The 12,230-nt window shown below is 53.4% G+C and overlaps 1 protein-coding gene across 8 annotated transcripts in view; it reads right to left on the bottom strand.

Annotated features, from left to right (window-relative positions):
• LOC127580049 (caskin-2-like) overlaps nt 1–12,230 on the bottom strand; it is a 227,874-nt gene that overhangs the window by 26,558 nt on the left and 189,086 nt on the right. For 7 of the 8 annotated variants that reach the window (XM_052033195.1, XM_052033194.1, XM_052033199.1 and 4 more), the window contains 4 exons: nt 11,182–11,391; nt 7,878–7,961; nt 6,261–6,379; nt 3,746–3,830 (listed from right to left, as the gene is read on the bottom strand). In XM_052033195.1, the coding sequence (XP_051889155.1) occupies nt 3,746–3,830; nt 6,261–6,379; nt 7,878–7,961; nt 11,182–11,391 (498 nt within the window). The remainder of the gene's footprint in view (nt 1–3,745; nt 3,831–6,260; nt 6,380–7,877; nt 7,962–11,181; nt 11,392–12,230) is intronic. The other variant, XM_052033197.1, reaches the window with a different exon arrangement.

The following is a 12,230-nucleotide window of genomic DNA, read 5'->3' as shown; positions in this document are numbered from 1 at the left end:
GGATGGGTGGGAAGGGATGGGGGGAAGGGATGGGGTGGGGGGGAAGGGATGGGGAGGGGGGGAAGGGATGGGGAGGGGGGGAAGGGATGGGGTGGGGGGGAAGGGATGGGAGGGGAAGGGATGGGGGGAAGGGATGGGGGGAAGGGATGGGGTGGAGGGGAAGGGATGGGGGGAAGGGGTGGGGGGGAAGGGGTGGGGGGGAAGGGATGGGGTGGGGGGGAAGGGATGGGAGGGGAAGGGATGGGGGGAAGGGATGGGGTGGGGGGGAAGGGATGGGGTGGGGGGGAAGGGATGGGGAGGGGGGGGAAGGGATGGGGTGGGGGGGGAAGGGATGGGGAGGGGGGGAAGGGATGGGGTGGGGGGAGAGGACAGTGAACCTATATTAAACCAGGAGTTCACTTCCAGGTAATGATGGTGGCTCAGTTGCGAGCACTCCTGCCTTTGGGTCAGAAGGTCGTTGGTTCAAGACTCCCTTTAGAAACTTGATCAGATATTCCAAGGTGATGTTCCCACTGCAGTACTGAGACCACACTGCTCAAATCATCACCTGGCCAGTCTTTTCAGGCTCTCACTCGGGATTGCACCATGCCACATCCACCCCTTAGCAGCAGCCCCAACAAACCCCCCTCCCCACCCACAAGTTTGCTGATGATACAAAGGTTGGTGGCGTAGTGGATAGTGTAGAGGGTTGCTGTAGGTTACAACAGGACATTGATAGAATGCAGAGCTGGGCTGAGAAGTGGCAGATGGAGTTCAACCCGGAAAAGTGTGAAGTGATACACTTTGGGAGATCGAATTTGAAGGCAGAATAGAAGGTTAATGGCAGGACTCTTAGCAGTGTAGAGGGACAGAGGGATCTTGGGGTCCAGGTCCATAGATCCCTCAAGGTTGCCGTGCAGGTCCATAGGGTTGTTAAGAAGGTGTATGGTGTGTTGGCCTTCATTAGTCGGGGGATTGAATTCAAGAGCCACGAGGTGATGTTGCAGCTCCATAGAACTCTGGTTAGACCACACTTGGAGTATTGTGTTCAGTTCTGGTCGCCTCATTATAGGAAGGATGTGGAAGCTTTAGAGAGGGTGCAGAGGAGATTTACCAGGATGCTGCCTGGATTGGAGAGCATGTCTTATGAGGATAGGTTGAGTGAGCAAGGTCTTTTCTCTTTGGAGAGGAGGAGGATGAGAGGTGACTTGATAGAGGTGTACAAGATGATAAGAGGCATAGATCGAGTGGACAGTCAGAGACTTTTTCCCAGGGCGACAATGGCTAAAATGAGGGGACATAATTTTAAGATGATTGGAGGAAGGTATAAGGGGGATGTCAGGGATAAGTTTTTTTTACACAGAGAGTGGTGGGTGTGTGGAACGCACTGCCAGCAGAGGTTGTGGGGGCAGATACATTAGGGACATTTAAGAGATTCTTAGATAGGCACATGAATAGTAGAAAAATGGGGGGCTATGTGGGAGGGAAGGATTAGGTAGATCTTAGAGCAGAGTAAAATGTCGGCACAACATTGTGGGCTGAAGGGCCTGTACTGAACTGTAGTGTTCTATGTTCTATGTTAAATTTTGCAAGTCTTGCCCAACGGGCTCAAACCATTCATCTGCTGACTTACCGACAGATCACTTCTTGCATGACATGGACAAGTCTCTGTGGATTTGTTCTGCACTATGTCTTATTTTGCACAGTCCTTCTTTCTCTTCACTGCTATAACTTATATTGTGTGTTATCTGTACTGATGTGCCTGTGATGCTGCTGTAAGCAAGTTTTCCATTGCACTGCACCTCACTGTACTTGTGCACACGACAATGAACTCGACTTGAGATATTTTACCCCAACCTTGGCTACCCATCTGCTGAGGGCTCCCACCCTCACCACAGACCCCCTTGCACCACCACTGTCCCGAGCCCGACCCTCACCACGTTGCCGTGGCTCCAGGCAGCTTTGCCCCGTTCCCCTGACTACCAATTCTGCCACCAACGCAAGCAGTAACCCTCCACCTTATACCCAGCTTCCACCCCCAACCTACCCCTGCGTGTGGTGTGTCCGCAGTAGTGAGGGGAATGCCTCTGAGTGAACAAAGCTTGCTCTAAAGGACACCACACTTGGACCTCAGGTCCTTCAGTTTCCCAGTGATGGGCCCTCGACCCAGACCTCTGCAGGCCTACTGTGGTCTGATGTTTACTGCACCCGTGCAGGCTCCTTTCCACTTTGAGGCATTAGGCAATGAACCCTTCCCGTGTACCCCCTCATTATGGAGTGGCCCAGGCGAGCACTCACTCAGGCCTGGACCAATGATCCTCTAAACCAGGGAGCAGCGAGAGGTGTCAAAGCAAGAGTTCCACACCGCTACCTCCATCCAGAGCAGTCGAACAGCCCTCTCCAGCATGGTGGATATTGTGCATGGATCCTACTGCTGTGTGCAAGTGAACATTTGCTATTTTCTGTGCATTTGTGTGTGCCTCTTGAATCAGCACTGAACTTACTCTACCCTCACTACTGGAGCCGAAGCCCAAAGCCTCTTAGAACCTAGGACAGTACAGCACAGTAACAGGCCCTCCGGCCCACAATGTCTGTGCTGAACACAGTGCCAAATTATAAGACAAGATATCTTTATTAGTCACATGTGCATCGAAACACATAGTGAAATGCATCTTTTGCATAGAGTGTTCTGGGGGCAGCCCACAAGTGTCGCCACACTTCAGGCACCAACATAGCATGTCCACAACTTCCTAACCCGTACGTCTTTGGAAGGTGGGAGGAAACCGGAGCACCCGGAGGAAACCCACGCAGACACGGGGTGAACGTACAAACTCCTTACAGACAGTGGCTGGAATTGAACCCAGGTCGCTGGCGCTGTGACAGCGTTACGCTAACCGCTACACTACCGTGTTCTTTTCTGCCTGCACATGATCCATTCCCCTACATATTCATGTGTCTATCTAGCAGCCTCTTAAACACCACCATTATATCTGCCTCCACCACCACCCCCGGCAGCCCATTCCAGGCACCCACCACTCTGGGTAAATAAACCTGCCCCGCACACCTCCTTTAAACATTCCCCCTCTCACCTTAAATGCATGCCCTCCAGTATTTAACATTTCTACTCTGAGGAAAAGATTCTGACTGTCTACTCTATCCATGCCTCTCATAATTTTATAAACTTCTATCAGGTCTCCCCTCAGCCTCTGCCGCTCCAGAGAAAACAACCCAAGTTTGTCCAACCTCTCCTTATCGTTCATGCCCTCCAATCCAGGCAGCATCCTGGTGAACCTCTTCTGCACCCTTTCCAAGCCCTCCACGTCCTGCCTGTGACGGGGCAAACAGAACTGCCCACAATACTCCAAGTGCAGCCTCACCAAAGTTTTGAACAGCTGCAACATGACTTCCTGACTCTTGTACTCAATGCCCCGACCGATGAAGGCAAGCATGCCGTACGCCTTCTCTACCACCCTATCTACCTGCATGGCCACTTTCAGGGAGCTCTGGACTTGGACCCCAAGATCCCTCTGCACATTCCTCTTCACCCTTTACCACCTTGAAGATGGTCTTAGCTTATAGACAACTTCCCTAAAACATCTCAGTAGAGTCGGTGTTTGTTCGATAGTGCTGCTGTCACACACCCTGAGGTGCTTCACCCACGCTGGACACTTCACACACGCAAGCTGCCACTTATTACACCATAGTGCACAGCGGCCTTGAAGCAGTCACAGGCAGAGATCAGGCAAACACACAGACTGGTTCTTACCTGCCGACTGGTCGACCTGTTGGCTGGGAGTTTCCGTACTGACGCAGACCTCCTGATGTGCCGGATCCCCACCAGGGGGCACTGCCTGCCACAAGACAAGGACAGGGAGATGCATCAGGTCTGTATTTTGGTTCTTCTGACCAGAACGTTTCACCAGCTCCAACCCTGCTGCTGTTTTACGTTGCCTGAGTGTCTGAGACCTTGTATGTGGTGTCTTCTATCCCCAGCACACGCCCCGAATTACAGCAAGGAGGCAGGGAAGAGGAAGAAAAGGGGTTGGAGGGTGGAGGGGGTGGGAGAGGCAGGATCGAGGGAGGGGGGACCGGCAGAGGAGGGGAATGGGAGAGGGGGAGAGTGGGAGAGGAGGGGGGGGGGGAGAGTGTGAGAGGAGGGAGGGGGTGAGCGGGAGAGGAGGGAGGGGGTGAGCGGGAGAGGAGGGAGGGGGTGAGCGGGAGAGGAGGGAGGGGGTGAGCGGGAGAGGAGGGAGGGGGTGAGCGGGAGAGGAGGGAGGGGGTGCGGGAGAGGAGGGAGGGGGAGAGGGGGAGAGGAGGGAGGGGGAGAGGAGGGAGGGGCAGAGCGGGAGAGGAGGGAGGGGCAGAGCGGGAGAGGAGGGAGGGGGTGCGGGAGAGGAGGGAGGGGGAGAGCGGGAGAGGAGGGAGGGGGAGAGCGGGAGAGGAGGGAGGGGGAGAGCGGGAGAGGAGGGAGGGGGAGAGCGGGAGAGGAGGGAGGGGGAGAGCGGGAGAGGAGGGAGGGGGTGCGGGAGAGGAGGGAGGGGGAGAGCGGGAGAGGAGGGAGGGGGTGCGGGAGAGGAGGGAGGGGGTGCGGGAGAGGAGGGAGGGGGAGAGCGGGAGAGGAGGGAGGGGGTGCGGGAGAGGAGGGAGGGGGAGAGCGGGAGAGGAGGGAGGGGGAGAGCGGGAGAGGAGGGAGGGGGAGCGGTAGAGGAGGGAGGGGTAGCGGGAGGGGAGGGAGGGGGAGCGGGAGGGGAGGACGGGGATAGCGGGAGGGGAGGGAGGGGAGAGCGGGAGGGGAGGGAGGGGGAGCGGGAGGGGAGGGAGGGGAGAGCGGGAGGGGAGGGAGGGGGAGAGCGGGAGGGGAGGGAGGGGGAGAGCGGGAGGGGAGGGAGGGGGAGAGCGGGAGGGGAGGGAGGGGGAGAGCGGGAGAGGAGGGAGGGGGTGCGGGAGAGGAGGGAGGGGGAGAGGAGGGAGGGGGTGCGGGAGAGGAGGGAGGGGGAGAGGAGGGAGGGGGAGAGCGGGAGAGGAGGGAGGGGGTGAGTGGGAGAGGAGGGAGGGGGTGCGGGAGAGGAGGGAGGGGGAGAGCGGGAGAGGGAGGGGGAGCGGGAGAGGAGGGGGGGGAGAGTGGGTGGGGGAGAGCGGGAGAGGAGGGAGGGGGAGAGCGGGAGAGGAGGGAGGGGGAGAGGAGGGAGGGGGAGAGTGGGAGAGGAGGGAGGGGGAGAGTGGGAGAGGAGGGAGGGGGAGAGTGGGAGAGGAGGGAGGGGGAGAGGGAGAGGAGGGAGGGGGTGCGGGAGAGGAGGGAGGGGGAGCGGGAGAGGAGGGAGGGGGAGAGTGGGAGAGGAGGGAGGGGGTGCGGGAGAGGAGGTGGGGGAGAGTGGGAGAGGAGGCGGGGGGGTGCGGGAGAGGAGGGAGGGGGAGAGTGGGAGAGGAGGGAGGGGGAGAGTGGGAGAGGAGGGAGGGGGACAGTGGGAGAGGAGGGAGGGGGTGCAGGAGAGGAGGAAGGAGGACCGGGAGAGACGGGAGGGGGAATGGGAGGGGGGGAGCAAGGGGGGAGAGCGGGAGTGTACAGAATGTCAGGGACAATTAGCTTCTGTCCCGGAATTAGACGATTAGTCCCACACAGCCTTTAATCACATAAAATCTGTCGGTCAGTCAGCTGACATTGGGTGGCGGGGGAATGGATCCCTGCTCTCTTCACACTGTGATTGGTCGGGAGGGAGGGCGAGTTGACAAATCAAAAAGCTGAGACAGCTGGTAGAACTGGGGTCAAGTCACCGCTGGCTGTGCCCAATGACACAGACAGGGGAGTGGGTGGGTGGGGGAACACACTCGAGCATTGGCCAGGTTGGCAGAGAGTGGCTGTGGAGATACTGAGGCACACAGACAGTCAAGGTGGGAACTGTGGAGAAACTGGACACCGGTTGGTGATGGAGGGGGCTAAATGTAAGATGGACGGACTTCAAATCCTTCAGAGGAGCTTCAAAATGTCTGCGGACTCCTACTGACCGATCCCACCGACCCCTTCGCCCACCCCATATATCCCACCCCATTGCCCATCTAACAAACCCCATCACCCACCCCATCTCTAACACCCCCACCCAACCAACCTCTGCCCCAGGTCCTGCACCCACTTCCATCACTTTCCCCTCCCACTGCTTCCTGGACGTGGTATCAAGGATGCACTGAGGTGTGTTTCCAATCCACAGAAGGTGGAGAGTGGGCTTTGCAGGGTCCAGCGGCCAACTTCCAACCTTGTTTCAGTGATGGGCATCGCGCTCTCATACCTTGCCGTTCTCCAGGCCATTGCTGGCAGTCTGTCCATTGCCGCTTTCTGTGCTCTGCCCACTGCCAGCACTGCGAATGCTGCCCATGCTACCTGAGCTGCCCACACTGCTCCTGTCACCTGCAAATACACAGACACAAGTTGTTGAGGGCAACTATCGGCTCAGGTTGGTGCAAGGCCATGAAGTAAAACAGTCATCTGCCCACAGTGACAGTTGTCTCACACTATCTCCAGTCTACAGACTTGAGCGCCTAACCTGCGCCAGGGGACGACACCAGGGGTCAGAGGTGCTGTCTTTCAGATGAGGAGTTGCACAGAGGCCTGCTTCCCTTCTCAGCTGGATGCAGGGTGTCTCATGGAGAACAGGATCCAGTGGCCCGATAAACATCCTTCCACCAGGTCACAGGGAACGACAGCACTGTGCAGTGCAATGCTCCGTGCACCCCTCCGCCTCTCCCCCTTCACTCTGTGTGACCAACTTTAATGAGACACAAGAGACTACAGACGCTGGAAACTGGAGCAACAACCTGAAGGAGGAACGGACGCTGCTCGACCCACTGAGTTCCTCCAGCAGATTGTTTGTTAACCAACCCCTCGATCCTTGACTTGCCGTCCACTTCTTACCAATGAGCTGTGTTGGCTCTTGGGACATTTTCCCAAGTGAGGTGTTATTCTATTCATTGACCATATCCGGCATTTAACTATGTTCACCACGTATATCACTGCCTGAACTATCCCTTTCCCAACGAAAGAGTCCTCCCAAATTCTGGAAAAAAACACCAGTTGAAAGTCTTCTGAAGTGAAGACTTCCTGGATACATCAATGAGTGTCAACGTAGCAAATGATTCAACATCACAGCTCCAGGACCTGCTTTGGAGAACGGCCTGCGAGGGCAGATGGGGAAAGGGCTCAGTGAGTAGCTCACTATGGCCCCGGCACCTCATCTTCAAACACTTGTGTCTTGTACGCTCAGGGGACAGAGAAATACCTCAGCTCAAAGGGAGGCCCATGCAACGGAGACATGGGAGGCGGGGTCTGTGGTCCACTGAATCTTCTGCTTCTGTTCTCCAAACGCTTCATCCTGCACTCTCTCCTGATTTCGTATATCCCGCATTGAAATAAGGACTTCTCCCAACTCATTCTGAGACCACAATACGAGGCAACTCCCCATCTCCGTCACATGTTCTGATCTCCAGTTCAGTTGCCCATGTTGTTGGATCTCATAACCAGCTCATTCTCTCTCTCGGTGCATCTAACACCTCCAGGCCTGAAATTTTACCCTTGGTCCTTTTCCTCTACATTTCTTAATGAGAACCCAGAGATGAAGGTTAATGTGAAACAGGGGTTCAACGGATGGTTGACTTCATTTGCTTCCTAAGCGGAACTGGGATCAACCGGCAAGAGCTTGGAAGGATAGGGTAAGGAAGTAGTTAGAAGCAGATTAAGTACATCCCACTCCAGGGCTCTGTCCTGGCATTAGTGACAGAAGCATGGATTCAATATTCTGAACACTGCGCAGGAAGCACTGGACATGGAAAGACAACGTTCACAGTTGCTCCAGTACATGGAGGGTCATCACGGGAACATGGATAGGCAGGACAGCAAGCAGAGTGCTTACCAAGATCTGGTTGTCTGAGGACCCAGATATCCTTAGCGGAAACAAAGAGCTGGGCTGTGGAGAGCGAGTGGTCCATGCCTTTCCCTACCACAGACAAGAAGAACCAATGGGTTCACATGTTCATTGCTTAACAACAGAACAACAGCAACCAGAAGCTGTGTGCATACCACTGAGAAATCAGGCTCTCCCAATTACAGCAACCACTCAGTAGACAAGGCCACTTTCCCACTGTTTGTTCAGGAGACCCTCTCAAACTATATCATGTTTAAACTTGGAAAAAATTAGGAGTGGTACTGTTGATCCTTTGCTTAAATTTGAAGACATTTGGAGTCCATTTATTCAATATTTTCATATGATATAGATCCCTTTTCAATAACTTTCCAATTTAGAGGAATGGAGTTGCCAACATAATATTGCTCTGTTCCTATTGAGAAATTCAGTCCAGTCTTTTTCTTTCAAATATTTCTTTTTAGTTTGGTTTGAGAAATTGTTTGTAATTTTTTTTTATTGATTTGGGTTATTTTTCTTTTATATACACGATAAATCTTTTTCTTTCCTTTCTTTTATATTATATTCATTTACTAAGAGATCGTGAGATCTACAGATTTTTTTTATATTTTGTTTTTTTTATGATTACGTCATGATTGTTCCCTCGATCTCCTTGTATTACATGTACAAACATCGATGTTATATATTAATCAGTATTAATTTGGAAACTAATAAAAAGATTGAAAAAGAAAGGAGACCCAAGTTTAAGCTGAGACCCACAGCATCAACATCCTGGGGGCTCCGCTCTGAGCAGAAACTCATCTGGATCGTACGTAAATACCGTGGCTACAAGCACAGGTCAGGCGCTGGGTATTCTGCACTGTGACTTACCTCCTCACACCCCAATGCCTTTGTTGGATTAGATTATTATTATCACACGTACCAAGATACAATGCAAAACGTTGTTTGCATGCCATCCAGACAGATAAGTATACTGAAGTAGTAAAAAGAAAACAGAATGCAGAATATAGTGTTGCAGTTACAGAGAAAGTGCAGTGCAGGTAGATAACTCAAGTGAGAAGGCCGTGATGAGGGAGAATGAGAGGTCAAGAGTTCACCTTTAGCGTATGAGAGGTCCATTCAAGGGTCTGATAACAGCGGGATAGAAGCTGTCCTTGAGCCTGGTGGTACGTGCTTTCAGGCTTCTGCATCTTCTTCCTGATGGGAGGGGGGAGAAGAGAGGATGTCCAGGGTGGGAGGGGTCCTCGGTTATGTTGGCTGCTTTCCCCGAGGTAGCGGGAAGCGTAGACAGAGTCAGTGGAGGGAAGGTTGGCTTGCGTGACGCGCTGGGCTGTGTCCACAACTCCCTGCAGTTTCTTGCGGTCTTGGCCAGAGCAGTTGCCGTACCAAGCCGTGATGTATCAGGATAGGATGCTTTCTGTGGTGCGGGTCATCGGGGACACGTGCGATGATTTACCCTCCACTTGGCCTGGGTGGCTGCAGCTCCAACAGCTCTTAAGAAGCTTGACACCATCCGGGACAAAGCAGCCCGCTCCCCATCCTCTACACCCTTCAACGTCTCCACAATCAGCACACAACGGCTGCAGTGTGCAGACACCCAGGCTGCTCTGACAGCACTTCCCAAACCAGTCACCTCCACCACCGAGGAGGAGGGCAGCAGGGGCAGGGGAACACCACCGCCTGCAGGTTCCCCCAACTTACAACCATCCCAACTGAGAAATACATCATCGGTCCTTCATCACCACTGGGTCTAAATCCTGGCACTTACTCCCTCCCCAACAGCGCTGTGGGAACCACTTCAACCAGAAGGCTGAAGCCAGCTCACCGATGGGGGTAATAAATCCTGAGCGAAAAAACAAACTGCTTGGAAGAACTCAGCAGGTCGAGCAGCATCTGTGAAGGGAAAGGAACTGTCGACGTTTCGGATCGAGACCCTGCATCAGGTAACAAACCCTGGCCTTGCCAGTGATGCCCAGATCCCACAAAACAAATGCGTTACAAACGATGCAGACCTGACACTGCCCAGTCAGAACTCGCCGCTGTTCCCGTGGCAACATTTAAAAGCAGGGGGAGCCCCGTGGGAAAGACAGCTATAGTTGAGTCTCATTCCTTTGTAGTCCACTGACTGGCACCTGCCTGTCAAACACAAACAACAGCGCGCTCTGCAGTAATGGGAACAGCCAACACATCATAAGACTCACAAGAGAAAACGTCTTGAGCTTCAAGTCAGTTTTTCATTGTTTCTCCTCCCCTGGAAGCTCTCTCCGGGCTACCAGCCCCTCCCGTCCTCTCACGGACCATTCTGTGGCCATGCTTCTGAGGACTGGCCGCTAGAAGGGCGCTGTGAGATTCCACCCTGCCTTCAGTCGACACAAATGTGCAGGCATTAGCGGGCACCAGGCAAGTGCAACATTCCCCTTCTCCGGCCCAATGACTTGTCCCTGGATCAGCCGGCCTATCGGCTGACTCCACACCGATTGGGAAAGGCATCTCTCTCATCTGGAAGGAATTTCTGGAAGTTGCTGCTGCTTTTCTGTGAAAAATGAGTTGTTTTAATTAATGAGATGGTGAGAGACTTGGGAAGCAGGTTCTATTCAATGGTCAGAGCCTGCAGCTAGAATGGGCCGTACAGTGGTGCAGTGACAGCGAGGGGTGTTACGTCCTCTGGAGCGGGAATACAGAATAAAGTGACTTTAAAAATAGATCCAGGCCATGGAGTAGAGGTATAAGGAAGCACTTCCTCACTACTCCACTGTGATAAGACTATTGAACGATTCCCTTATACAATGAAATGGACTCTGACCTCACGATCTACCTTGTTGTGACCTCGCACCTTATTGCACTGCACTTTCTCTGTAGTTGTGACACTTTACTCTGTACTGTTATTGTTTTTACCTGTACTACCTCAATGCACTCTGTACTAACCCAATGTAACTGCACTGTGTAATGAATTGACCTGTACGATCGGCATGCAAGACAAGTTTTTCACTGTACCTCGGTTCAAGTGACAATAATAAACCAATACACAGAGTGGGGAAAGGGGTTAAAAATCCAAAACTTTCTCCGCAAGGGTGTTGGTGCCAATTGGACTGAGATTGATCAGCAGTTAGGCAAGAGTGTTAAGGAGTTTAGAACCAAGCCAGATGGATAGAGTACAGATCACCAGAGATCAGAGCAGAGCAGGGTCAACAGGCTGAATGGCCCATTCCTGTTCCCATCTTCACAAGGTTTCTGGAATGCTATTTGGGGATGTGAAATCCCACGATCCCAACCGACGATGCGGACCCCGGGTTACCTTCGGACGCCTTGCTGTTCTCTGTGTTGTGATTGGCTCGGCTGAAGCCCGGGTAGTTGAAGGTGCGATGGGCGGGCAGAGTCTGCGAGTACATCTGTTGGTAGAGCTGGTGCGTCTCATCCATCTGCGAGCTGATCAAGTTGTTCTGGTACGCCTTGGGGAACACCTGGCGCTGGTGAGGCGGAACCGAGGCGTGGCGGGTCAGGGTGCCTGGAGACAAAGAGACACGACAAGGGGCCCAATCAGACCATCAATGTTCCAATCGGACAACTCTCTCTAACACCGCCACCTGCCAATTCTCCTGTTCTCCCCCTCCAGGATATATCACCAAGTGGCCATCCCTCACCAGAGTATTGGAGTCATGAGAGAGAGAGACCACAGAAACAGGCCCTTTGGCCCATGAGTCCATGCCAACCATCAGCCACCCATCTACAACAATCCTACCCTAACCCATTTTATTCTCCCCACATCCCCCTCACCTCCCTCCCTACCACAAACTCTGTAACTCACCCATATCATTCTCCTGAGGATAATGAACTGAGCCAACCCCATGTTCCCGTTTAGTGAGTGAACTGTTCAACTGCCAGCAATTTTTGCTTCAAACTAGTTGAAAGACGGTCAATATCAAATCAAAAGTGACGCCGCCACAAATTGGCAGGCTATTCGGCTATGGAGGGCAGGGAATCATAGAATCCTACAGCACAGAGACAGGCCCTTACAGTCCAACTCCTCCAGGCCGATCCTGATCCCTGTTTATGCCAACCCCATTTGCCCACATTAGGCCCGTATCCCTTTACTCCTTTCCTGTCCCAGTCCCCATCCAAACACCTTTTAAATGTTGTAATTGTATCTGCCCCCACCACCTCTACTGGCAGCTCAATCCAGATAACCGCCACCATCTGTGTGGAAAAACTTACTCCTCGGATTTCCTTTCAGTTTCTCCCCTCTCACCTTAAACCTGTGCTCTCTAGTTCTAGAGTCCCCTGACCGGGAAAAAGGATGACTATCTTCCCTATCTGTGCCCCTCATGATTTTATAAACCTCGATAA

The sequence above is a fragment of the Pristis pectinata genome, chromosome 18 (genome assembly GCF_009764475.1).
Source record: "Pristis pectinata isolate sPriPec2 chromosome 18, sPriPec2.1.pri, whole genome shotgun sequence".
Taxonomy (NCBI): Eukaryota; Metazoa; Chordata; class Chondrichthyes; order Rhinopristiformes; family Pristidae; genus Pristis; species Pristis pectinata.
Note: the sequence above shows the minus strand (reverse complement) of the source record. Positions and strands in the feature narration are given on the sequence as shown.